At 36.8% G+C, this 24,083-nt stretch overlaps 1 protein-coding gene across 11 annotated transcripts in view; it reads right to left on the reverse strand.

The window, feature by feature from the left end:
• The window catches only part of ELF2 (E74 like ETS transcription factor 2), a 93,285-nt gene that overhangs the window by 21,609 nt on the left and 47,593 nt on the right, over nt 1-24,083 (reverse strand). The window contains exon 2 of one of the 11 annotated variants that reach the window (XM_033135030.1): nt 23,532-23,690. The exons of 7 other annotated variants lie outside the window; for them this stretch is intronic. Coding sequence is in view for 2 of the 4 variants with exons in the window: in XM_033135026.1 (XP_032990917.1) it covers nt 1,069-1,126 (58 nt within the window). In the remaining 2 variants the exon portion in view is untranslated. Of the gene's footprint in view, nt 1-1,068; nt 1,729-23,531; nt 23,691-24,083 lie in introns of those variants that run through there. 3 more of the 11 variants (XM_033135028.1, XM_033135026.1, XM_033135025.1) reach the window with 3 other exon arrangements.

Here is a 24,083-nt window from a genome sequence, read left to right on the forward strand (position 1 = left end):
CGGGACCGGAGTCCCGCCCCCAGAAATCAACGTTCTCATTTGGAACATCTCAGCGAGCAGATTGGAACCAGAGGCCTGTCAATCCTGTCCGTTCTGTCCTCTCCGAGACGCTTCCGCTATGGTGGGAGGTTTGGGGGGGAGGGGAAAAGGGGGCAATTCCGTGCTGAGACTTCTCTGGGGCCAAGACTCCCTCCCGCCGCCCCACTCCTTTACATTCACCCACTGTTTACAAAAATAAACGTTCTTCTCTGACGCCCCAACGCTCCAGGTCAGGGGTACAAAAGATATTCCGTGTCCTTCCCATTCTCCCCCTTAAAAAAACAACACACGAGGAAAGGGGCATAAACCTACTTCTTCACAGCCACCCATTAAACGAGGAAAGGGAGGCGGGCCGCCGAGAAAAACAGCGTCGCGGGCTACTCCACATTAAGTGACCCTTTCCAGAACCGTTACTCCTGAGACTGCACAAGGTGGGGATGTGAAGGAGGCTCAGAGCATTTTTTTGGCGGGTAGCGTTCTACCGGACATGGCCCGGGGCTGCCTCGTCCATGCGGAAGTCATGGATCTGCGGACCAAGTGTGAGCAGAGATGGAAGCGGGGGTGGTGAGCATTCACCGGAGAAGCCCGCCGCCCCAGCCGCGGGCAGTAGCGGCCTCTCCGGCCAGACAGCGTGGCAGGCGCAGCCGACAGACAACAGCCTCACTCACTTCCTGGTTCCTCAACAACTGGGGTGAAGCGCACAACTCGTCCGCCCCCGAGTCCCCAACTTAACTGCGGCTCGATTCTCCAGCAGCCGCTGCCAGCGCTCCGCCCGCAGCTGCTGCCGCCGCCTGCCAAACCCACCCGAAGCGACAGCGCCGGATTCGAGGCAGGTTACTCTCCAAGGTGATCACTTCCTGATTCGTCGCCTCCATTACTTCATTCACTACCCCCCTTCCCCCCAGCCGCCCCAGTGACTGAGGTGGACACTATACCCCCGGCACTGACCGCCACAGGGGAGTCACCCGCTTTCTGTGCACCCCTCTCCTGCAGCACCGATGCACGGGAGAAAAGTTCCCCTCTCCTTACCAGCCCGGATGAGCAGATCCAGCTGGTTCGTGGGTCCCTCATGCAGAGACGTCGCCATGTTTATCCCGGGGCTGGAGCTGCTGCTTCACATTGACTTACACCGTGAGCAGCGGCGGCAGGGGAGGAGGCGGAACCCGCGGCCGAAGACACGCCGTGCGACCGACACACACTCACGCACTCGCTCACACTCAGACGCCCAGATCCTTGCGCGTCCTCCGACAGGAAGCCGAGGCCGGCCCGCCTCCCGCCGCCGGGCTGAGAAACCCCACCACCTAACGGCAGGGGCGGCGGCGGCGGCCGCCTCCACTGGCAACGCGATCCTTCCGCCCCGCGCCCAGACAGGAAGTCCCGGACGCCCGCCCCGAGAGCGGCCCGGCCCGCGGCGAGAGACACCTGAGGCTGGAAATCGCCCCAGGAGCCGCGGCCAGGAGAAGGCCCCTCGGCAGGAAGAGGCACATTTCACGCTCTGCGGAATAAAAGTCTTCAATTGTCCCCACTCTGGAAAAGAGCCATTAATCAAATTTTCTTCCTGGAAGAGATCTAATACCTAGTCCCGCAGCTGTAAATAAAGGTGACCATTTAACTTGTTTGGGCCTTTTCAAAGCTTGTGAAACATGTAACCCGCTCACTTGAAAGAGCTGCACTTTAAAACAGGAATACCAACCAAAAAAGTCACCCACAAAATATTCTAAAAGCTGTGCTGGGAAAGTAAGGCTCTTCCAACTACTTTCAGAGACTGACTGCGTCCTTTTCACTGTGTTAAAAGGCACACTGAACAGGCATTTATAAGTAAACAACAGAACGTGCCACCTCTGGGAAATTAGATTATCCTTCACTAACTTGCTAGTCATGAAATTCATGTGTCTTTTCATTGCTATTTGGTTCAATTGGGAACAAATGCACGTATTCGTTTATATAGCATCATCTACTTTTTAAAATCTTTTAGATAGAAACTAACCTTATTACACATTAAAATACAATAGAAGAGGGAGACATATTGCCATTCAGTGACTAAAACTGTATTGACAACACAGGAAATCAAATCAATAAAATGACCCAGATGAGACTTCATTAAAACAAAAAAATGCTTCCTTGGTTTCAGAATTTCATAATATAAAAAATGTTTGAAACAAAATTTGCCCTAAAGTTGTTCCTACACAAAATTTATGTAAAACGGTGCCTCCTACACATTAAGTGCTCAATAACTATTTACCGCAAAAACACACAAAAAAATTTGGCAGTTAAAATTTAAAATAACTATAATTTTTATGATCTAAATTGAACAGTGCTGATAATCTAGACAAAAAAAAAGTTATTTTCCTGTGGCATTATTAAGGCAGTATCATTTTACAAACATTTGTCCAATATGTCACTGCAACTTCAGAATAAATATACATAGCCCATGACTATTTATTTCCATTTCTTTTAAATACTCATTTATTCTCTTGGTCCTTTCCGCAAGCCCCTACCACCATGATCCCCATCTTCCCAATAAAGAACCTATAGCTATTTCCAAAGTACAACTCCCCTTAAATAAGGATCTCTTTCTTGCATTAGGTAAACTTGACAAAAGGAGCTATATGACTGGTAGCTTTTATTTATTTCTAGTCAATTTAAAATAAGGATCATCCATTGATCAACAGAATCTTAAAGTGAAACAGCTTCCAGGTCAGGGATGATAAGGAACACTAAGGGGGCATTGCAGGCTTTGGGCAGGTCACTGAAATTATAACAAATCTGAATTTCCACTCCTATCAGTAAATTTTCATGTATTGTATTTAGAAGAGAGTATTTAGAAGGAAAGAGTAAGCCAAAGATTTCTTTCTGGAGGTGACAGGTAAACTTGGTTCAAGAAGGAGCACTCTCCTCAATGGGAGTCAGTGGAAGCCCGATACATAACTTTTTCCTTACTACCTGTATTTGCTTCTTGAGATATATCTGAAGAAGTGAGTTGTGTGTGTGTGTGTGTGTGTGTATTTTACTCTCTGTACATCGTAATTACATGTATCGATGTCAGCCTTATATTTCACATTCCAAGAGAATGGAAGCTGTATCTATTCCTGTATAATACTTGTTACATATACACATATATAATATATATGCATGTGTGTGCAGTACCAGAAATTAATGCAGAAAAACTGGAAAATATTCCTATATATTTAAAGCTCTTGTAAAAACACAATTTCCTGGACTTTAATAAAATTCTGCCACGCTATTGTAAATGGAATTCTGTCTTGCTACTCTAACTAGGCTTTCAAAAGCCAACTATACTATTTGGAGACAAATAATACTATACTGGAAATAGCAAGTAAGGATAGGATGCTGCTGGAAACATAAATTGGTATAAACCTTCAGAAAAGCAATGTGGCATTATATATCAATAGTGTGAAAGAGGTTCACGTAGTCTGACCCAGAAAATTCATTTCCAGGGCCTAGCCTGAGGAAACAATCAACACATCCAATGGATTGTTCTAGTGAAAAATGTTTGAAGAATTTTTAACAGCATAGTAAAATACTAAAAATGTAAATGTGGCAGGATTTAAATACATATGTGTTTCTCCCATACAATATAACTCAAACCATGAGTTATAATACACATAATATGTATATGTGTGTATATACACATATCACACACATTTGCATTTCTCAAGTCTTCAAGATTAAGCAGGTATTAATAAGCTGAACGAAAATTGAATAAAAACAGGTAGGTTGACCTGGTAGAATCTATACAGCAAATTCATACTCTGCTAATAACATTATAGAAAGACATCCCCTATCAAAGTTATTGCTGTGTCCTAGCAGGAAAAAAAATAAGGTAAATAGTAGCTAACTCTTATTGATATAAAAACCACTATGCTAAATGCTTTACCTTCACTTTTTTCATTTATTCCTCTCTACCATTCTAAGAAATAGATATTACTATTGTGCTCATTTTATAGATAAGGAATGTAAGGTTTATTGATTGAGATTAGAGTTAATGGGAGGCAGGGCCAGGATGTGAACCCAAGCACCTCTGATTCTATCGCCCTTTCTCTCAAACACTTCCCCAACCACCAAAGTAACAAGGCCTGTTTACCTGCATTTAGTACCTATGGATTTTCTTGTCTGAAAATTCTTTATATTCCTCCCTTCAAGAGGTGAGCCTAATTCCCGTCTCCCTCTGAGTGTGAGCTGGACTTAATGGCTCACTGCCAACAAATAGAATAAAGCTGAAGTGACGGTGTGACTTCAGAAACTCTCTGCTTGATCTCTTCCTTTTGTATCACTCTCTAAGAGGAAGCCAACTGCCATGTCCTGAATACACTCAAGTAACTGTGGAGAGAGGCCCATTAGGCAAGGAACAATGACATCCTGCTAACAGTCACCTAATAGAGCTATCTAAGACAGAACCTCTAACCCTAATCAAGCCTTCAGATGACGGCAGCTTCTTGAAAGACCCTGAGCTAGAATCATGCAGGTAAGCCACTCCCCAATCTTTAACCTCAAAAACTACAATAAATATTTGTTGTCTTAACCTGCTAAATTTGGGGTAATTTGTTAATCAGCGAAAGAGAATACAGAAGGAAGGAGCAGTTTAAAATCCTAACTTGTCACATTTCACAGCTTAGATACACAAAGAAAAGGGTCAAGTTTGTGAATGACCTCTAACTTTCAACTACTGCTTCAGAGTCCTGAGCAGTTCTTTCCATTTCTTTATTCTTTAAAGTCTGGGCATCAACTCTTTCATCCTCCAACCTCTCCATTTAAAAAATAAGTCTTTATAATATAATCATTATCATTAAAGTCTAATATAACCAAAACCAATGAGATGCCCTTGCTATTTGAATGATTTTATGGTCCTGTAGTAACCAAAATGGAAAAAGTTCTTGGAAGATATATAAATATACAATTGTTTCCAATACCATATAGGACTTCAATGGTTTTCTTTTTAACTAGTCCTGGTGATTTCATTCATAGAATCATAAAATGGTATGGTTGGAAAGGAGCCTAGAGATAACCATCACCTAGAGGTGTTCAAATAAGGAACCTGCACATCATGCTCTCCTCTCCTGACTATCATGAATGAAGTACAATGTGGGATCAAAAAGAACAGTGAATGTTTAAATTTAAAAAAAAATTTTATAGTAAAAGACATTGCCATTAATCCCCCTTGCTTTGAATACACTTATCCCCTCATTCTTGACACTTTCTGGAGCAGTTCTGGAAGTCCTCTTTCGTGTCTTCAGTTGAGCTATCGTGGCTGCCTCGATGTCCTGAATCAATTCAAAACATTTTCCTTTCATGGTCATTTCAACTTTGGGGAAGAGCTAGAAGTTGCATGGTGCCAGATCCACTGAATAAGGTGGATGAGGACACACCATAATGTTTTTTTTTGTTTTTTTGTTTTTTTTTTTTAAATACAGGACTTTATTGGGGAACAGTGTGTACCTCCAGGACTTTTTTCCAAGTCAAGTTGTCCTTTCAGTCTTAGTTGTGGAGGGTGCAGCTCAGCTCCAGGTCCAGTTGCCGTTGCTAGTTGCAGTGGGTGCAGCCCACCATCCCCTGCGGGAGTCGAACCGGCAACCTTGTGGTTGAGAGCCCACTGGCCCATGTGGGAATCGAACCGGCAGCCCTCGGAGTTAGGGGCACGGAGCTCCAACCACCTGAGCCACCGGGCCAGCCCCATAATGTTTTTATTTGACAGAAATTGCCATACACCAGAAGCGATGTGTGACACGGAGTCTTTCTGTTGTGATCACAAAATATGGTGAACGCTGCTGCCATGTGCCACTCAACAGAAAGGCAGGGATTTTCAATATGGGAAACAGCATGGTGAACCTTAGTAACAGTGTGACAAGTTTCAGCTTGTTCAATGCAGTCAGTCAGGTGCAAGCTTCGGATGAGAGAAGGTGTGTTTTCAAGTGTGCCCCAAATCATCCTCCATCGTGACAATGCTCCGTATCACATGTCACTTCTGGTATATGGAAATTTCTGTCAAATAAAAACATGGTTTGTCCTCAAGCACCTTATTTACTGGATCTGGCACCATGTGACTTCTGGCTCTTCCCCAAAGTCAAAATGATTCAGGACATCAAGGCAGCCACGAAAGCTCAACTAAAAACACTCACGAAAGAGGGCTTCCAGAACTGCTTCAGAAAGTGGCAAGAATGGTGGGATAAGTGTGTTCAAAGTGAGGGGGAGTATTTTGAGGCAGATAAATGGCAATGTGTCTTTTACTGTAATAAATTTTTTTATATTTAAACATTCACCATATTGTTTGACCATACCTCGTATATTACACTTTAAAAACCAAACAGAATTGTGTGCTCTATCACATACTAGTACGAAGCACAAAATAGGCTTTAAAGTTCTTAAAAAAAAAATTATAGGTAGGAATCAAAGGGAGGAGAGTGTCTATCCATTAATTTGGGAGAAGGATGCCAATTTCCTATTTTCGTAATAACAGCTCTTTAGCTACCAATGGTAGAGTTATTTCAGAACGCAGATTTAATGCCCTTATTTTACACATCAGGAATCTGAGGACCCAAGAAGTTAAATATTTTGGCCGAAGTCACATAGTAAGTATAATTTCAAGGTCAAAAATTCTACAAAACAATCTTTATCTATAAAACTTAGAAGTTATAAAATGGATGAAAGTTAAATCCATTTTACTATTATATTTATGAATTGTAAATTGCAAAGTGGTTGATGTTTTGCTTTTTTAATGTCAAAGCTAAAGCAGTGGTTAAGTGTCTTTCTAAAATTTGAGCAGTGAATGGTGGAAGAACAATAAGAGTAGGCCAGATAGCCTAAGCTTTTCTGATACGACAGAACTAACAATGAGGGTCAAAGCTGGGGTGTGGTGTGTTGGGCATGTTTAGGTGAAAAAAAGGAATGCAGTGTATAGATTTATTTTACAAAAAGAAAAAATGAATTATCGCATATGTTTTATACTACTGTTTAATTCTGTATTTGTAGTTTTTATACTACTGTTTTATTTAATGGTCAGGTTTTGTAAAATATTATTAAATATTAAAATGAAGATGTTTGAACCCATAGCACATATTCAACAAATAATTATCCAGCACTTTGAGTACATTTCTGTTGTAGGTGCCTATTTCTAAACCTGGTAGCACAAATAATGTGTCAAAAGAAAAAAAATTAAGCGTTTTCAATTCACACAGAACCCCCACTAAGGATGAGTTTTTTAGAGACAGTATGATATACAAAACTGCTTATACATGAAGCCAGAGAATAGTGAATATATGCTACATTTTGGACTACTACCCAGGAAAGTTAAATTATTTATATGTATAAAAGCCTTTATAAGACATGGATTTTTAATAGGGTTCAGAAAAAGGTAAAATTTTGTTAGTGAAATGTACATTTTTCTGAGAAGGGCTATGACTATTTTAAGATTCTCAAAGAGGTTCATGACTCCCCAAAGTTATTTTATCCTAAGTTATCTTGCCATATGTATTTATGGACCATAAAAATCCTACAATGAGTAAGGATCCAGTAGGCACTGTTTTTGAGACTTTTGATTTGGTTTAGGTTCATGTTTTCTGCATTTTATTTAAATCATCCCTGGGCCAGACTCTCCTTGAGCTTACTGATTCTTCACTTAATGGTTTATACTAGGCAGAACACTGCTTCCAATTCTTAGCAGCCACTCCTAGAAGACTGTCTGTCTTCCTAGGCAAGAAATCTGTGTTCCTAGTTTAGGAACTCAGCTCATACAATTTTTGAGAGGGATTTAAAACATACACGAAATTACAAAAAATAATATAACAAATAGCTACGTTCCCACTACACAGAACCAACAACTGTTATCATGTTGTTATTTATGCTTGAATATCATCTTGTTATTTATGTTATTTGTTTTGTGGTTTTTTTTACCTAAGAAATAGCATATTATAGGTGAACGTAACATCTTTGACTATTACCTCCATTCCTTCATTCACCATTCCATCTCCCCAAAGAAACCACTGACATGAGTTTTGTGTGTATTCTTCCAGTCTATTTTTTATACTTTTATGTTTTTGTGTGTGTATATATATTTATGCGGGTGTGCGTGTGCGCGCGCACGTGTGTACCCCAGAATGATACATAGCATTATTCTGCATGCTCTGGGTATACAAATGACATATATACCATTCTAAAATTTACTTTTTTCATTGAAGATTTGCATTCTATCTATGTTGGTATAAGTAAATATAGCTATGCTTTTTGTATGCTACAAAGTATTCCAGTGCATGAATTTACCCCATTTTATTTATCGAATTATCTACTAGTAGGAAAATAAAGTTGCTTCAATTTTTCACTTTTATAAACAATGCTGCTAAAAATTCTTATCTATGTTTTCTTAAGCATGTATGCTAGAGTCTCTCCACAGTATACACCTACAAATAGAAATTTTAGATCACAGAATAAGTGCATTTTTTATATGTTACTCTCTCCAAAGTAGCTGTGTAAGTCTAAAATCCTACTAGTGATGTGTTCAAGTTCCCATTTTTCTCACATTCTTGTCAATAAAAGATAAAATTAGACTTTTAAAATTTTGCCATCTGTTAGGTGACAAGAAAATTTTCACTGCTGTATTAATTTGCATATACTTAATAATACTGAGGACAAACATTTTTTCATATACTTATTAGCCATTAACATTTCCCCTATGACTTGTCTATTGATATCCTTTGTCATTTTTCTATGACACCATTTGTCTTACTGGCCTGTAAAATGTTAACATATTCTAGATAATAATTCAGATATGTGCTGCAAATAATGTCTGTCAGCCTGCTATCTGACTTTTAATTTGAATGGTCTATAGTATCCTCTATCCTACAAAAATTTTAAATTTTGATATAGTCAAATTAATATGAGTTTTTCCCTTACAGTGTATGTTATAGTCCTTGAAATAAAAAGGAAATCATAAAGTAATTAAGAAATATTTAGAAATTCATTACAATAAAAACACAACACGTCAAATAAACAAGCAAAGCACATTCAATTCTTAAAGGTGGAAAAATTAACAGAACAAACACAATGAAACAAGAAGGAAGGAAATAATGAAGAGCAGGACAAATGAAATAGGGATCTATAATTTTAAAAAAATAGAAAAGATTCACAAAACCGAAAGATAATTTTGAAAAGATTAAAAAACAGATGAACCTCAGCAAGCGTTATCAAGAAAAGAAGGCGCAAATGTAACAGAACAAAAGGGGAGAAATAACTATACATACAACAGATACAGAAATAATAAATCAGTATTATGAACAATTATATGCTAATAAAGTTGAAATCTCGATGAACTGCATAAAGAAAAAAAGTGAATAGAATAGTAAGTAGTAAAGAAATTAAAATGTAGCCCAAAACCTTCTCTCCGCAAAATAAAATCCAGATTTTAAAATTAATTCTTATAGCAACTGTTGCAGAAAATAGAAGAGAATAATAAATGAAAGCAACCTGGGTTATTTATGAGCCTAGTGTAATCTTCATTCCAAAACCAGATACGGATAACATAAGAAAATTATAGTTCTATATTACTTATGAAAGGTCCTTAACTTAAAGCAAACCAAAGCAAAATGAGCAATATGTATTCTCAAACACAAGGAGAGTTCAACGTCTGAGAATCTGTCAATTAACTGACCACATTAATAAAGGAGAAAAATCATAACTTACCAAAGAATGCTGAAAAAGCATCTAACAATACTCCATACTTATATGTATAACTAACACAAAAACCAAGACAAAGGACTAGACGGGAATTCCTTAACTTGGCACATAGTATATACTAAACCCTACAACAAACACTGAACTTCAAGTTTCAACTTCAGATATACTCCCTTCACGATGGGGAACAAAACAGGGATGCCAATTAGTATCACGTGATATTCCTGTCCAACACCATAAGAAATGTAAAAGAAACACGATGACCAGAAAGAAGAAAGAAGGAGGGCTGAGTTGTTCCAGCTGAGATCTTCCGAGACCAATAAGTTCCCAGCTGATCCACAGATGACCACAGGCTTGAGTAAGCCCGCCCATCTCAGTAAAACCATATAGCGAACCCATAGGCTGAGGAGAAACAGTAACTGGTTCAGGTTTCAAGCCAATAAATTTTAGGGTGGTTTGTTACACAGCAGTAGTTGATACAAGAAAGGAGTGATGAGTCTTCATTACTGGGCAAGTAGAAGTGTAAAATGTGGTGTATGTCTATCACGGAATATTGTGCGGCCATTAAAAACAACAGATTAGGGGCCGGCCCGGTGGCTCAGGCGGTTAGAGCTCCATGCTCCTAACTCCGAAGGCTGCCGGTTCGATTCCCACATGGGCCAGCAGGCTCTCAACCACAAGGTTGCCGGTTCGACTTCCCCAACGGATGGTGGGCTGTGCCCCCTGCAACTAGCAACGGCAACTGGACCTGGAGCTGAGCTGCGCCCGACACAACTAAGATTGAAAGGACAACAACTTGAAGCTGAACAGCACCCTCCACAATTAAGATTGAAAGGACAACAACTTGATTTGGAAAACAGGCCTGGAAGTACACACTGTTCCCCAATAAAAGTCCTATTCCCCTGGAAGTACACACTGTTCCCCAATAAAAGTCCTGTTCCCCTTCCCCAATAAAAATCTTAAAAACAAAACAAACAAAAAAAAACACAACAGATTAGATTATATACAAAGCAACATGTATGGATATTAAGAACTGTGCTTACTAAAAGTAAGTACGAAACCAAGTGAGATACATAATACTATGTCTATAAGAGTAAATTTTAAATATATACAACAATATACACAACCAATAAAAAAATACCCATCAATCAAACTTGATTTTATGATTATGAGGAAGATAGGATTGTTGTACAAATAAAAAGAATAAAGAGGAATAAATCAATTGAAAAACTAAAACAAGAGGGTATGAAATAGGGATCCAGTTCTATTTTTCTCTATATAAAAAGCCAACTGTCCTAATACAATTTATTGAACAGTCCATCCTTTCCCACTGATTTATAAATCCATGTCTATTATATGCTAGGTATAAATATACGAAGTCTGACAATTAAGTTCGCAAACTTGTTGCAGCGATGTTGCTAACCTTTTTTGGTATCAGAGGGATTATTCATTATGAATTTGTACCAACTGGACAAACAGTTAACCAAGTTTACTATCTGGAAGTGCTGAAAAGGCTACGTGAAAAAGTTAAATGAAGTCGACCTGAACTTTTGGCCAACAATTTATGGCTCTTGCATCACAACAATGCACCAGCTCACACAGCACTGTCTGTGAGGGAGTTTTTAGCCAGTAAACAAATAACTGTATTGGAACACCCTCCCCACTCACCTGATCTGGCCCCCAATGACTTCTTTCTTTACCTGAAGATAAAGCAGATATTGAAAGGAAGACATTTTCATGACATTCAGGACATCAAGGGTAATAAGATGACAGCTCTGATGGCCATTCCAGAAAGAGTTCCAAAATTGCTTTAAAGGGTGGACTAGGCGCTGGCATAGGTGCATAGCTTCCCAAGGGGAGTACTTTGAAGGTGACCATAGTGATATTCAGCAATGAGGTATGTAGCACATTTTCTAGGATGAGTTCGTGAACTTAATTTTTGTATGTTATTGTTTCTGGGCTTTCTATTCTATCCTACTAAACCATCTCTATATGGGCCAATAACACATTTTAAAATTGTCTGTAGCTTTAGAATCATTCTTTATGGATCGGAGGGCAAGTACTCCACACTTTGTTCTTTTGCAATATTATCTAGACTATTTTTTGACCTTAATCTAACAGTTTGTCAAAACTGTTACACCAAAAACAAGTCCTCTTAGGATTTTGACCAGAATTGTACTGAATTTATAGAATTAAAGGCTTTACCATGTCCAGTTTTCCATTTGTGTTTGTGGGTTAAAGATTAAAGGAACCAAATGGTTTTGGTCTGTTCAGGTTTTTTATTTCTTTAATAAGCTATATATCTATTTATGTCCCTCAATAAAGTTAAATTCTTGTTTTCATAATAGTCTTGCATATTATTGTTAGATTTATTCCTAAATACCTAATAAGTTTTTTACTATTATAAATGGGATATTTTTTGTTTCATTTTCTGATTATTGCTCTTGTATACAGCAAACCTGATGAACCTTTGGGTTTTAAAATCTATATACTCTCTTAAATTCTGTTAATTAAACCATCTGCAAACTATTTTCTTTCCTTTTGATCTTTATGCCTTTTATTTCTTTTTTTTTCTTGGTCTTATTTGCATTTGCTAGGAACACCAATAATAATGCTAATCACTAAAGATGAAAGCTGGCATTGTTTCCTCATTAATTATATTTGTTATAGGTTTTTAATATATACCCCTTATCAAGTCCCAATCCAGATTAAGTCTTTATCCCCAGAAGATGGTGAATTTTAACAAATGCTTTTTGGATCTACTGAGATGATTATATTGGTTTTCTCCTTTAATCTATTCATGTGGTGAATTACATTAATAGATTTTCTAATATTTAGTCTTCCCTGCCTTCCTACTATGGATTTAGTAGTTATGTTTTTGTAAATCGGTGCTTGATTTGATTTGATGTGTTGTTGTTTTTTTAACTTTTATTCATGTAAATGTGTTCTTCCAGGACCCATCAGCACCAAGTCAAGTAGTTGTTTCAATCTAGTTGTGGAGGGCGCAGCTCACAGTGGCCCATGTGGGGATCAAACCAGCAACCTTGTTGTTAAGAACACCAGGCTCTAACCAACTGAACTAACCAGACACTCCTAATTTGATATTCTTTATTTAGAATATTTGTAGCTATGATCATACATAAATTCAGCAGGAAATTTTTTTTATACTGCATCAGTTTTAAGGCTACGGTTATACTAGCATCATAAAATGAGTTGGAAAGCTCTTTTAATATTTTCTATTAGGTTGGTGCAAAAGTAACTGTGGTTTAAAAGGTTAAAAATAATTGCAAAAACCACAATTACTTTTGCACCAACCTAATATGATAGTTTGTATATGACAGGGATTATGCAGCCCTTGAAATTTTAGTACCAGATCTAGGTCTAGATTTTATTTGAATGAGGGGAGGCATATGTGAAGTTAAAGAATTTAAATGGTTATTGATCCGTTTAGGTTTTCTATTTCTTCTTGAGTTAGTTGTAATGTTTATTTATTTACTTATTTATTTGTCAACTCCATTGTTTTTCAAATTCCTTGGAAATATGTTGGTCACAGTATTCTCTTATGGTTTTTAAACTCCATTCTGTTGGTCATGTTTTTGTTTTTCATAGCATTCATTTTTCCTTGATCTGTCTTTACAGAGGGTTATACATTTTTGTTAATTTTATGGTTTTATTAATCATGTATTGTTTTATTTTCTATTTCATTACTATTGACTTTTATTATCTTTATTATTTCCTTTCTTCTACTTACTCTGGATTTATTCTGTTGGTCTTTTATTAACATCTGGCATTGAACATATGCTCATTGTATCAATCTTTCTTATTTTTCAAAAACTACATTTAGAGCTATTATATTTCCAGTGAGTTGTGCTAAAGTCACATCTCAAATCTTTATATGCAATGCTTTCATTGTTTTTAGCTGCAAATATTTTATAATTTTCATTTTTTCTTTCAGCCATTAGTGACTTCTTAGATGCCAATATTATAAAGTATTTTTATTATCTTTTCATTGTTGATTTCTACTTTTACTGCATTATGAAGAAATACTGTATTTTGAATGATACTGATGTTTTTGATATTATTGCAATTCCTCTATGGGCTAGTACACAGTTAAAATCTGACCTACAGATAATTGAAAAAGAATGTGCAGGGTTGTCTTTTACTAGGTTAGGTACAATGTTCTATGTATCTCCAGTGTATGAAAGTTGTCAGTCCTGTGGTTCAATTCTTTGATGCCATTTTTAATTTTGTGTGTGCTTGATTTTTCAATTTTGACAGAGATGTGTTAAAAGTCCCAATATTTTGTAGACATGTCCATTTCTATCTGCAATTCTGAAAGTTTTTGCTTTAAATGGTATTTCAAGGCTGTGCTGTTAGATGCATATAAGTTTAGGATGATTATATGTTCTCAATTGTCCTTTTAGCAGTTTGAAGAGTCTATGTTCAAACTGAAGATTTTCACTCTAAATTTGATTTTATTACACCAGCTTCCTTTGGTTAGTATTTTTCTGATGAATATATTTTCCATTCATTTTGTTTGTTTTGTTCATCTGTTAAAAATAGCCCAGACTCGTGTTAAGATCACAGTAGGTGATTTTAATATAATTTCTGATGTTTTGGACTTATTTCAAGTATCTTGATTTATGATTTGTATTTCCATAGTTTTTTTGGAAAAAAAGAAAACTTTTGTTGCCTTTGTTAAATTAATCAAATTTAGTTTATTCCCTAACCTACCCTCCAACTTAGTATTTTGGAAGCTGTACCTTCTATTTCTACTATTTTAGTGTGTTCTAGTGGATTAAAATACATGTCCTTCTTTTCACTTCTCATCTCCAGATCATGTTTCACACTGTTCCTATTATATTCGAGGGTCACAACAATTTGGTTCCACTCTATCTTTCTTGCCTCTCTCTCAACCATATGTCTTCAATAAGCCTAATCTCTAGTTAAACGACATTATTTGTCAGTCTCCAAATAAAATACAGAATTTCTGGCATTCTATACTGATTCATGATGTCTTCTTATTCACTCACTCATTCAACAAATACTTTATTGAAAACCTACTTGGTGTTTGGCTCTGAGCAATACCAGTGAACACAATGGATATGGTCTTTGGCTTTATGAAGCATGTGTGGAAACATTAAACAAATAAACACAAATGTAAACTTAACAAAATAAAAGTTCATGAATACATGAATTCAGGTAAGTTAACTGGTAACTGACACCCATCTTCCACTCCATCCTCAAACAGCAGTCACTGTAGTACACAAACACCACCAGGTGGCACCAAACCACAGCCCAGACCTTACACTGATTTGGATACCTGAGTTTGAACTCTGGAACCCATTCCACATACACACACACACACACACACACATTCTTCTTTCACATAGACTCGGGTCATTTATTAAACTCACAATAATGCCATATTTTATGAGACTTGAACTTTTTTGGAATTACTACCTTATCATAGGGGTTTACTGTATCATAAGTTATAGATGCTAACCAAAAACAAAAAAAAAAGGAAAAGGAAAAGAATGGGGGCTATGACAGAAATAACAGAACAGTCCTAACTGAGATTGAAGAGTATCAGCTAAAGCTTGCACCTCTCTCTCTCTCTCTCCCTCTCTCCCCCTCTCCACCCCCCTTCTCTCTCTCTCTCTGAGTAAGTGACATTCAAACTGAAATCTAAAGGTTGACCCGGAGTTAGAAGCTGAAAAATGGAAAGCATTATGTTCCAGAAGGAAAATGGCATATGTGAGTGCCCTGTGAAGTGTGGATTAATGGAAAAGGTGGAAAGGTAACAACAGCGTGTGTATGTTGGGGGAGGAGGGTGGCGCAGGTATGATATAATTCATCAGAGCATAATACTTAAGAGCGTGGGCTCTGGAGGCCCACTTACTGTCTGAGTTTAAATCCTTGCTTCACCACTTAAGTAGCCTTGGAAAAATGATTCAGCCTAGGGTTGTTGAGTATTAAATATGTTAATATGTGAAGCTCAAAGAACTATTCCTGACAACACAGTAAAGAAATTTTAAATGTTAGGGTTTTGTTTTTTGTTGCTGTTATTGTTGTTGTTTCTAGATGGATGAAAAGAGCCAAATTATTTAGTGTCTTAAAGGCCATGTTAAAAATCCTGAATATTATCCTAAGTGCAATTAGAACCCACTGAAAGGTTTTATGGAAGAGAGGATCATGATTCAATTTACAAATATATATTTTCAGTCACTTTAGCTACCATGTGAAGAATGGATTGCTTGGGATGGCATGGAGAAGAAGCAAGAGTTAAAACAAGAAGACCAATTAGAAGGCCAAAAGCCAGCACAGTAGCTCATACAACAAATAACTACAGATTGGACTAGGCTAGTAGCCATGAAAATGGAAAAGAAATTGGTAGATTCAAGATATATTTTGGAGGCAAAACTGACATGATTTGGTAATGTACTCGGAGGCAAGAGAGAAGGTGTAAATGATGACTTCTCAACCAGAAAAACCTTTGCTATTGACCAAGATTCTTTGCCTGCCAAACTTTAGTCAGGCTCCTGAACCTTTTCCTAGGCCCAACTGTATACTTTCTTGTAAAATCGTTTTATCAAGCACCTGGCTAAGTCAGTTTACCTGGTCATCAGAATCCTCTATATCTGACCACTCTCCATATCTAATTGGGTCCCTCATCTTCCACCATCTCCCAGGTGATGTCTGATTGCTCTAGCTTGTCTTCAACAAGAATCCTGTTAGGTCAGTTTAGCTAGAACCCTCCTTACTCATGTTTCCTGTTAAGTAATTTTCCATCCGCAGACCCCCCCACCCTGTTCCTTGACTTTAAATCCCCACTTGCCTGTGCTGTATTCAAAGTTGAACTCTCTCTTCCTCACTGCAAAATTCCGTCGCAGTGATCTCTTTACCTATCACAATAGTCCCCCCTTGAATAAAGTCTTGCTTACCATGCTTTAACAGTGTCATTGAATTTTTTTCTTTAACACTTTCCAAATGAAATTTTATTTATCCTCCCAGACTCAGATAAAATATGAACCTTCCATCACAATAGCTAATAGCTTTCTCCTCCTCATTCTCAACACTGATTTTGTTAAATCTTAGGTTAGTAAGAGTTTTGTTTTCTTGGTTTTTTGTTTCTTTATTTGTTTGTTTGAATGTATTTCCCCCAACAGAGAGCCAGCTCCTTTACTGTAATGGCCATATCTAATTTCCTGTTCTAACCCACACAAGAACAGTGCGGTGCACACGAGAGGCAGTCTCAGATGACTCCACAAATGGTCTCAGAGCCAGGGCAACTCCTCATGCTTTCCTTCCTTTAGTGAACACAGGGATTCAGCCTGCTCTCTTCTCCTTTCAGCTATTCTATATTGTGGAATTCTGTTTCCCCGAAGACTAACTGCAGAATTAACTATTACTAGTCTCCCATTAGCCTCCCCATTTCTTATAACTTCCAAAAACAAGTATGTGGGGATTTTGTTACAGTGCTTGCTACTGATTACTATTGAAAAACAGAAAGTAACAAAATTAAACATAGGGTTGTATCATTTTACAGTAGTGGTCTCTAATCTACAGTTCCTGACTCCCTTTGCGAGATGGTAAACTGAATGCACTGGCTTCTGCCCTTCACTTTTATTCTCAAGGGTGAGGTTCATCAAAAGTTCTTCCCTTTTTTGTGGAGGTCTCTCTTCTCAAAACATAGGCCTGCAGATAAAGCCTAGATATAACAATTGGTGTCTTCCTGTCTCTAGTAGATAACTGGCACTTCTGAGGGCCTCCTAAATCAGTATGTGATGACAGCAATAGAATTACAAACAAATGTGATTATGCCAACCTTACTGTTTCCAAACCAAATGGTCAAAGCTTAACGTTTGTAAACCTAAATAGATGCTGACTGTAGACCAATGTCTCTAGAGAAGAAAAAAAAGGATGTTCAAGTTTATTCTAGAAAGTAAATGTCTCAAAAATAAATCAGCACCTTTTGACTTCTTTGTCCTCTCGAACCAAATCCTTGGTTTCCCCTTCAAAAGAATTTTTTCATTCCATGTTATTATTCTAAATTTTTATTTTCTGAAAGTTGCAAAAAAAAAAAAAGTGCTAGAGAAAAATAAAAGAATTCAGATTTTCCTAAAAGTCTTGTCAAACACCATAAACAACAAGAAGTATACTCAGCCCTCCCTATCTATGGGCTCTGCATCTGAGGATTCAACCAACCTCAGGTCAAAAAATATCCCCTCCCCCACAAAAAAATTGCAGGCCTAACTATATTATGTGTATGTATGCTGGGGGTGCCAAAAAAATTGTATACAAGTGGACACTTTGGTCAACGTTGCTCAAGCAGTAGTTCACCGTCATCAGAAGTGTCTGGATGCTGATGGGAATCACTTTGAGCACCTCTTGTAATTGCAGAAGTCAAACGTGACTTGTATTCATCTTTTGTTATCGGTATATATTGAGTATTACAATTTTAATAGTTTTTTCCTTTCTTAAAATGCGTATACATTTTTTTGGCACCCTCTGTGCATTACGTTGTTGATGTGTACTATGTGGTTAATCCTACAATGGTTGTATGTGTACTGAACATGTATAGACATTTTTTTCTTGTCATTATTCCCTAAATATAGTACAACTATTTACATACCATTTACATTGTATTAGATATTATAAGCAATCTAAAGATGATTTAAAGTATACGGGAGGATATGCGTAGGTTATATGCAAATACTATGCCATTTTATGTATGGGATTTGAGCATCCTGGGATTTTGGTATCCACAGGGATCCTGGAACCAATCCCCCTGGATTAGTGAGGGACAGCTGTAGTACCTTTTTGATAACTAGATTAGAGACATTACTCTTTTTTTTTTTTGATATAACACTTTCTAGAGTAATCTTTTGTAAATTCATCTAGTACTGTGTTTCCCTGAAAATAAGACCTAACTGGAAAATAGGCTCTAGCATGATTTTTCAGGGTGACATCCCCTGAACATAAGCTCTAATGCGTCTTTTGGGGCACAGCTTAATATAAGACCAGGTTGAGTTCTTCACACTGTCCTCTGATTTTCTGTGAATGGGAAAAAGAAGTCACTCATGTTTTTGATGTTACTATTTCCACACATAAAAAAATAAAAATGGTGATATTTAGGAATGCTTAATTCTATTTAGCTTGCTCCTTTGCCCCTAAAGCCAGAGGCCTTAACTATCAACTATGCCCTATGATGAAATTTAAATACGACCCACCACAGTAGCACTAACACAATCTGGAATCTTTAGATTATTAGCTACTATACTTGGCAATTCTTTGTCTTTCCTCGCTTTTCTCCAGCCCTACTTACTCCATACTATTATTTCCTTGAATGCTTGTTGTTTTCAACTTAGTTGGTAAGCTTCTTTGAGGCCAGGCACTGCATCTTATTCAACTTTGAATCACTTACTCCCTAGGAGCTATGACAGTACTTTGTATATAATAGGTACTTTTTACATTATAAATATTAAGTTTATCAGTATCTCACCTGTACTTAACTGTCATATGGAAGGAGGGAGAATTTATCTGCTGCTACAAATGCTTAAAAAGAAATGATTCCTGAGTTTATTATTTTAGCATAATTGTAAATATTAACTCTCAGAACAATTTCAGGAGTTGTTCGTTTATGTAATCTGCTATGTGACAAAGTTATTTTACAGTATGGAGAATTTATATGCTTTCTCCACTAGATTCTAAGCACCATGAATGCAGAGACATTGCCTTTCTTGTCTACCACTCTAGCTCCATCCCTTAAATAGTGCCTGGCATATAGTAGATGCTCAATGAATGTTTCCTGATGAATTAATAGTGGTAATGCATTACATCATCTCATGTAAACCTGAAAGAATTTTAGTATCTTTTCACCCCCAATAACAATCATCAGTTATGGGTATGACATAACATAGTAAGAAACCACAGTATTAACTGAGTTTTCACAATGGCAGACGCTCTTTTCGTGCTATCATTCACAAGAGTCTAAGTAATGGTTCTCAAAGTATATGATCCCTCAGCTGGGGACTTGTTAAAAACACCAATTTTTCAGTTCTACCCCAGACCCACTGAATCAGAAACTCTGGAGTTGTGGCCCAGAGATTTGTATTTTAACAAGTTCTCCACATAATTCTGATCTAGGCTCAAGTTTGAGGACCACTGGCCACAGAAATTTTTGTCATGGAAATAGAAGGGATCTCAAACCAACAAAGAGGTCATAAAATATTAAATAAGCCTTTAAAGAAATATACTAAATGTTCAACATAAGAATGTTTTAGAATGAGTTAAATTAAGTCAATTAATTAAGGGACAAGAAAAACTACCACTCCCTAGTTGGGAACCTTTTTTTTTCCGTAGCAGGTGTCCTAAAACTGTATTCAATAAGTGACACATTTAAAATGGCTTTCAGATCTCTACTATGAGTTTGTATTTGAGAAAAAGGAATAGAAGTAGGGCAGAAGATGGAGGAGGAGAAAGGATGAGGAAAAAGATGGACGACAGCTAAGATAATAGGATGAGACCTGGGAAAATTGTTTTTCAGGTTCTAACTGAAATTTATCACTTTAATTTTAAATAAAGGTCCAAACCACAGTAGGTTTGGCAGTATCTGTGGCTTTTGACCAAAAGAAATAAAATATTTTCATATCATATTATAGTTTACAGATATCTCAAAATATCATTTATAGTCATCACTACTTTGAAATTACAGCAGTCTATTAGATCTCATTATTTAATAATTAAAGAAGCATATGCCTCAATATATCACAACTAAAAACAGTCTGAGAGCTGAATTTCAATACATCTGGTTCCTTGGTAATCCCAGGTATTTTATGTTTTAAAACAGTGATCTGGGAAGAGGTCTGCAGGTTTCACCATATGGTCAAAGGGGGCCATGACACCAAAAGATTTTAAAAAACATACAAAAGTTAACAGTTAACAGTCAACCTGGGTTAAAAGTGTTCATGGGGTCGGGGGGTAGGTAGAAAAGGGAAAAGGGTAAGAACGAATATATTATGATGGAAGGAGATTTGACTTTGGCTGGTGAACACCCAATGTAACATGTAGATGATGTATTAAGGAACTGTAACTTGAAATCTATATAACTATTTCTAACCAGTGTCATTCCCAATAAACTTAGTAAAAATGTTTTTGAAAGTGTACATGCCGCCTCTAAGTGATGAATCTGAGAAAACTTACAGACCCTTTACCCAGTTTATAAAAGGGCATGGAGGATGCATAAATGACAATGAATGATCCCTCCTCCTCCTGAAACAGCACAGACCAAAGCACCCAGCTTTTAATTCCAAAAAGAAAGGCTAGCTGTGCACCTCCCTCTTCTCTATATCTTTTCACTTAGTATGGGCAGTGAGCATACCTACAGCCCCAACCTGTAGAGGGCGACAATTTAGTGGAAGGTGAATACGAACAATTAACTAGCTACTGGGGAGCTGTAAATGAGGATCTAAGGAGTTCGGACTTTATTCTAGGTGATGCTTTCTCTTATTTTACTTTCCATTTACAGCGCTATTTTGGAAACAACTGAATTTGTATAAAAAACAGACTTTGTTTGAAACTCTTCAAAGGCTTCCCACTACCCTTTAGATAATGCCCAGCAAACAGATACGAAGCTTACAAAGTCCTCAGCAGTAAGTTTTCTTTCCCCCTTTAGCCTCACTTTGATCTCCTTCCCTTCTCATAATCCATATTCTAGCCACACTTAATTCTTTTCTGCAGCTCAAATAGTCCATGTTCCTTCTCCTTCCTCCAGACTTTTAACCATGTTATTCTCAGCTTGACCCATTACTTCAAACCATTCAACTCTGTAAATATCACATCCTCAGGGAGGCATTCCCCTGCTGTATACTCTTTTAAACCTTTCGTTAATCTTATCATAACACTCAATCACATTTTGTTATAATAGCACGTTTAATTGTTCATCTTCTCCCCAAAGCTGAAAGCCTGGCCAAGGTAAAGTCAGGGTCTTGTTTACCACAAGGCGTAGAGCTCTGAGCTTGACACGCTGCAGGTCCTCAGGAAGAGCTGGTGGGGATGAATGAATGTATGAATCTGCCTAGAGATGAGGTTTTAAAAGCACTGCTATGTGTACATCTAACAACCTTGAACCATCCCTACGTGGCAACATCTGTAACCTGTGTGCTACTCAAAATTCTATGTAATTCGTATTTAGCTCTCTCCTCAGCCTAGATTAATAAAATTGTACTACTTAAACACATTGTATATTTACTAGTTACTTACTATTTAAAAAAAAAAAATCTGAGTGCAAAGGAATGAATGCTGCTAGTTTCCAAAACCAAACATCCTTTAGTGATCAATTTTCTAAATATACTTATCTTTCCTTTTATATAAAATAGATGTTTCTTTAAAAGTATACACATATTCTTTTTGATTTCTACTTTACTAATTTACAGCGTATGCCTTTGCTTTTGGCCACTATTTTCTTCTTCATATAGTTAATAATCATAGAACATATATTCAAGTGCACAAAAACTCAGTGGTCGTTTTAAATAGCCTTTGAAGGATCCTGTTTTAAAATTACAGTTTAGAAAGCAGAAGCTTCATTTTTATTTTTTCATTTTTTTGGATCACAAAATCCAATTAAAAAGTGACATTCAATTATGATAAAACTATTTATTGATTTAAGTAAGTGTTATATTAAAATTCTTTTTCAACTTTTATATTCTCCATAATTTAATGCTTTATGGTTATTTTGTATACTTTTAAACAATACAGTTACGTGATTTTTTTATTTAAATACCCTCTCATAAAAGACAGTAAAGAATTTAGAGATCCTGGAGCGTGGTGGGGGAGGATGAATAGAGTATACACATGGTGCCAGAAGGAGACCAGACTGGGTGGTGAGACCACAAATATATAGATGATGTATTATAAAATTATACACCTGAAACTTATATCATGTTATTAACCAATGTTACCCCAATAAATTTAATTTAAAAAAAGAATTTAGAGATCTTCATCAGCACATACAGGGACTTCCACAACTGCAACTCACCACCATTTTTCATAAACCTGATATTTTAGTGTCTAATTCCCAGTAAATGGGAATTTCAGGAAGATTCGTAATTGTATAATACCGTATTTCATTAATTCTAAGATGTACTTTTTTTCACATTTTGACACCTCTGAAATCAGGATGTACCTTACAATTGACAGTCTCCTAAAATTTATAATCGGCAGCATTTTTTTCTTTTAGTGATCTAAAATAATGTTTCTTACAACTGATGGCACCTTAGGTTAAGTGAAATACAGTTATTAAAATATTAAAACTTCTCTCTAATGATGCTTTCTAACTGATCTAAATCACAGTACAATTCTAATCCAAACAATTCTAGAATCAAAACTGAATGAACAGAAGATTCACATTTTTATGTTTTTAGAAAACTAGGTAACTAGGCTAAACTCAAGAAAATAGATAACTGGAAGAAAATACTTCTTTTAAAAAATTTAGAAGAAAGTCTACATTAGAAGCAGAAATACCAGAAATGAAAATTATAAAAGGCTTGAAGATGTTCAGTCAGTAGTAGCTTCCAAGGAAGTGAAGGCATAAAATAGCTCTAGAGCTTTATCTATAAAAAGAAACAAATATTAGGACCAGGGGAGGCATAACTCAGGTAGCCAAGTGTTTAGGAGGGAAAATACTACTGTATTATTTTTCCCTCCTTAAGGAGGAGTCATTGTTACCCTTTAAACAAAAATATGGTATAGGTGGTTGAAATCATCGTAATTAAATGTAAACATTCTTAATAAATCAAAAACCAACCTACCAGCATTGTCTTCCGCCTGGCTCAATCTGTTTCCCCTTCAGGTAATCCTAGGATAGGGGCTCCTTTTCAGATCCCCAGTTTTTCATGTCGATCTTCTACCTCCCTGTGGCAACAATATTTTCTAATTAAAAGAGTCCTTTTGTGCCACAGGGAGGATTTCTGATGATATAACAAATACAAAAGTTATCACAGCTCATCATGAAGCCAACTTAAGTGTTGAGATTCTTCAAGAAAGAAATCTGGATCCTTATCTTATTTTTCAAGAGAGAAATTCAGTTTTATTGTTTTAACTGCATTTAAAAAAAACCTAAACTTTCACTTATTTTTTTAAAAGCAGTTTTCCTGTTGAATTATATAAAAATTCTTATCATTCATCTGTCTTTTCAACTACTCTCTAAACACAATGTTGATCACAAAAGAAGTTTTCTAAGTTTTCTTGGTAATTATTTACTAAGTTCAACGTTTTATGTTTTTAATACCTGGTTAAAAACAAAAGTCCTGATCCCAATGATCAGAAGAGAGAAGTAGGAAACTATATAGACCCCTTTCAGC

This window comes from Rhinolophus ferrumequinum, chromosome 18 (genome assembly GCF_004115265.2).
Source record: "Rhinolophus ferrumequinum isolate MPI-CBG mRhiFer1 chromosome 18, mRhiFer1_v1.p, whole genome shotgun sequence".
Taxonomy (NCBI): Eukaryota; Metazoa; Chordata; class Mammalia; order Chiroptera; family Rhinolophidae; genus Rhinolophus; species Rhinolophus ferrumequinum.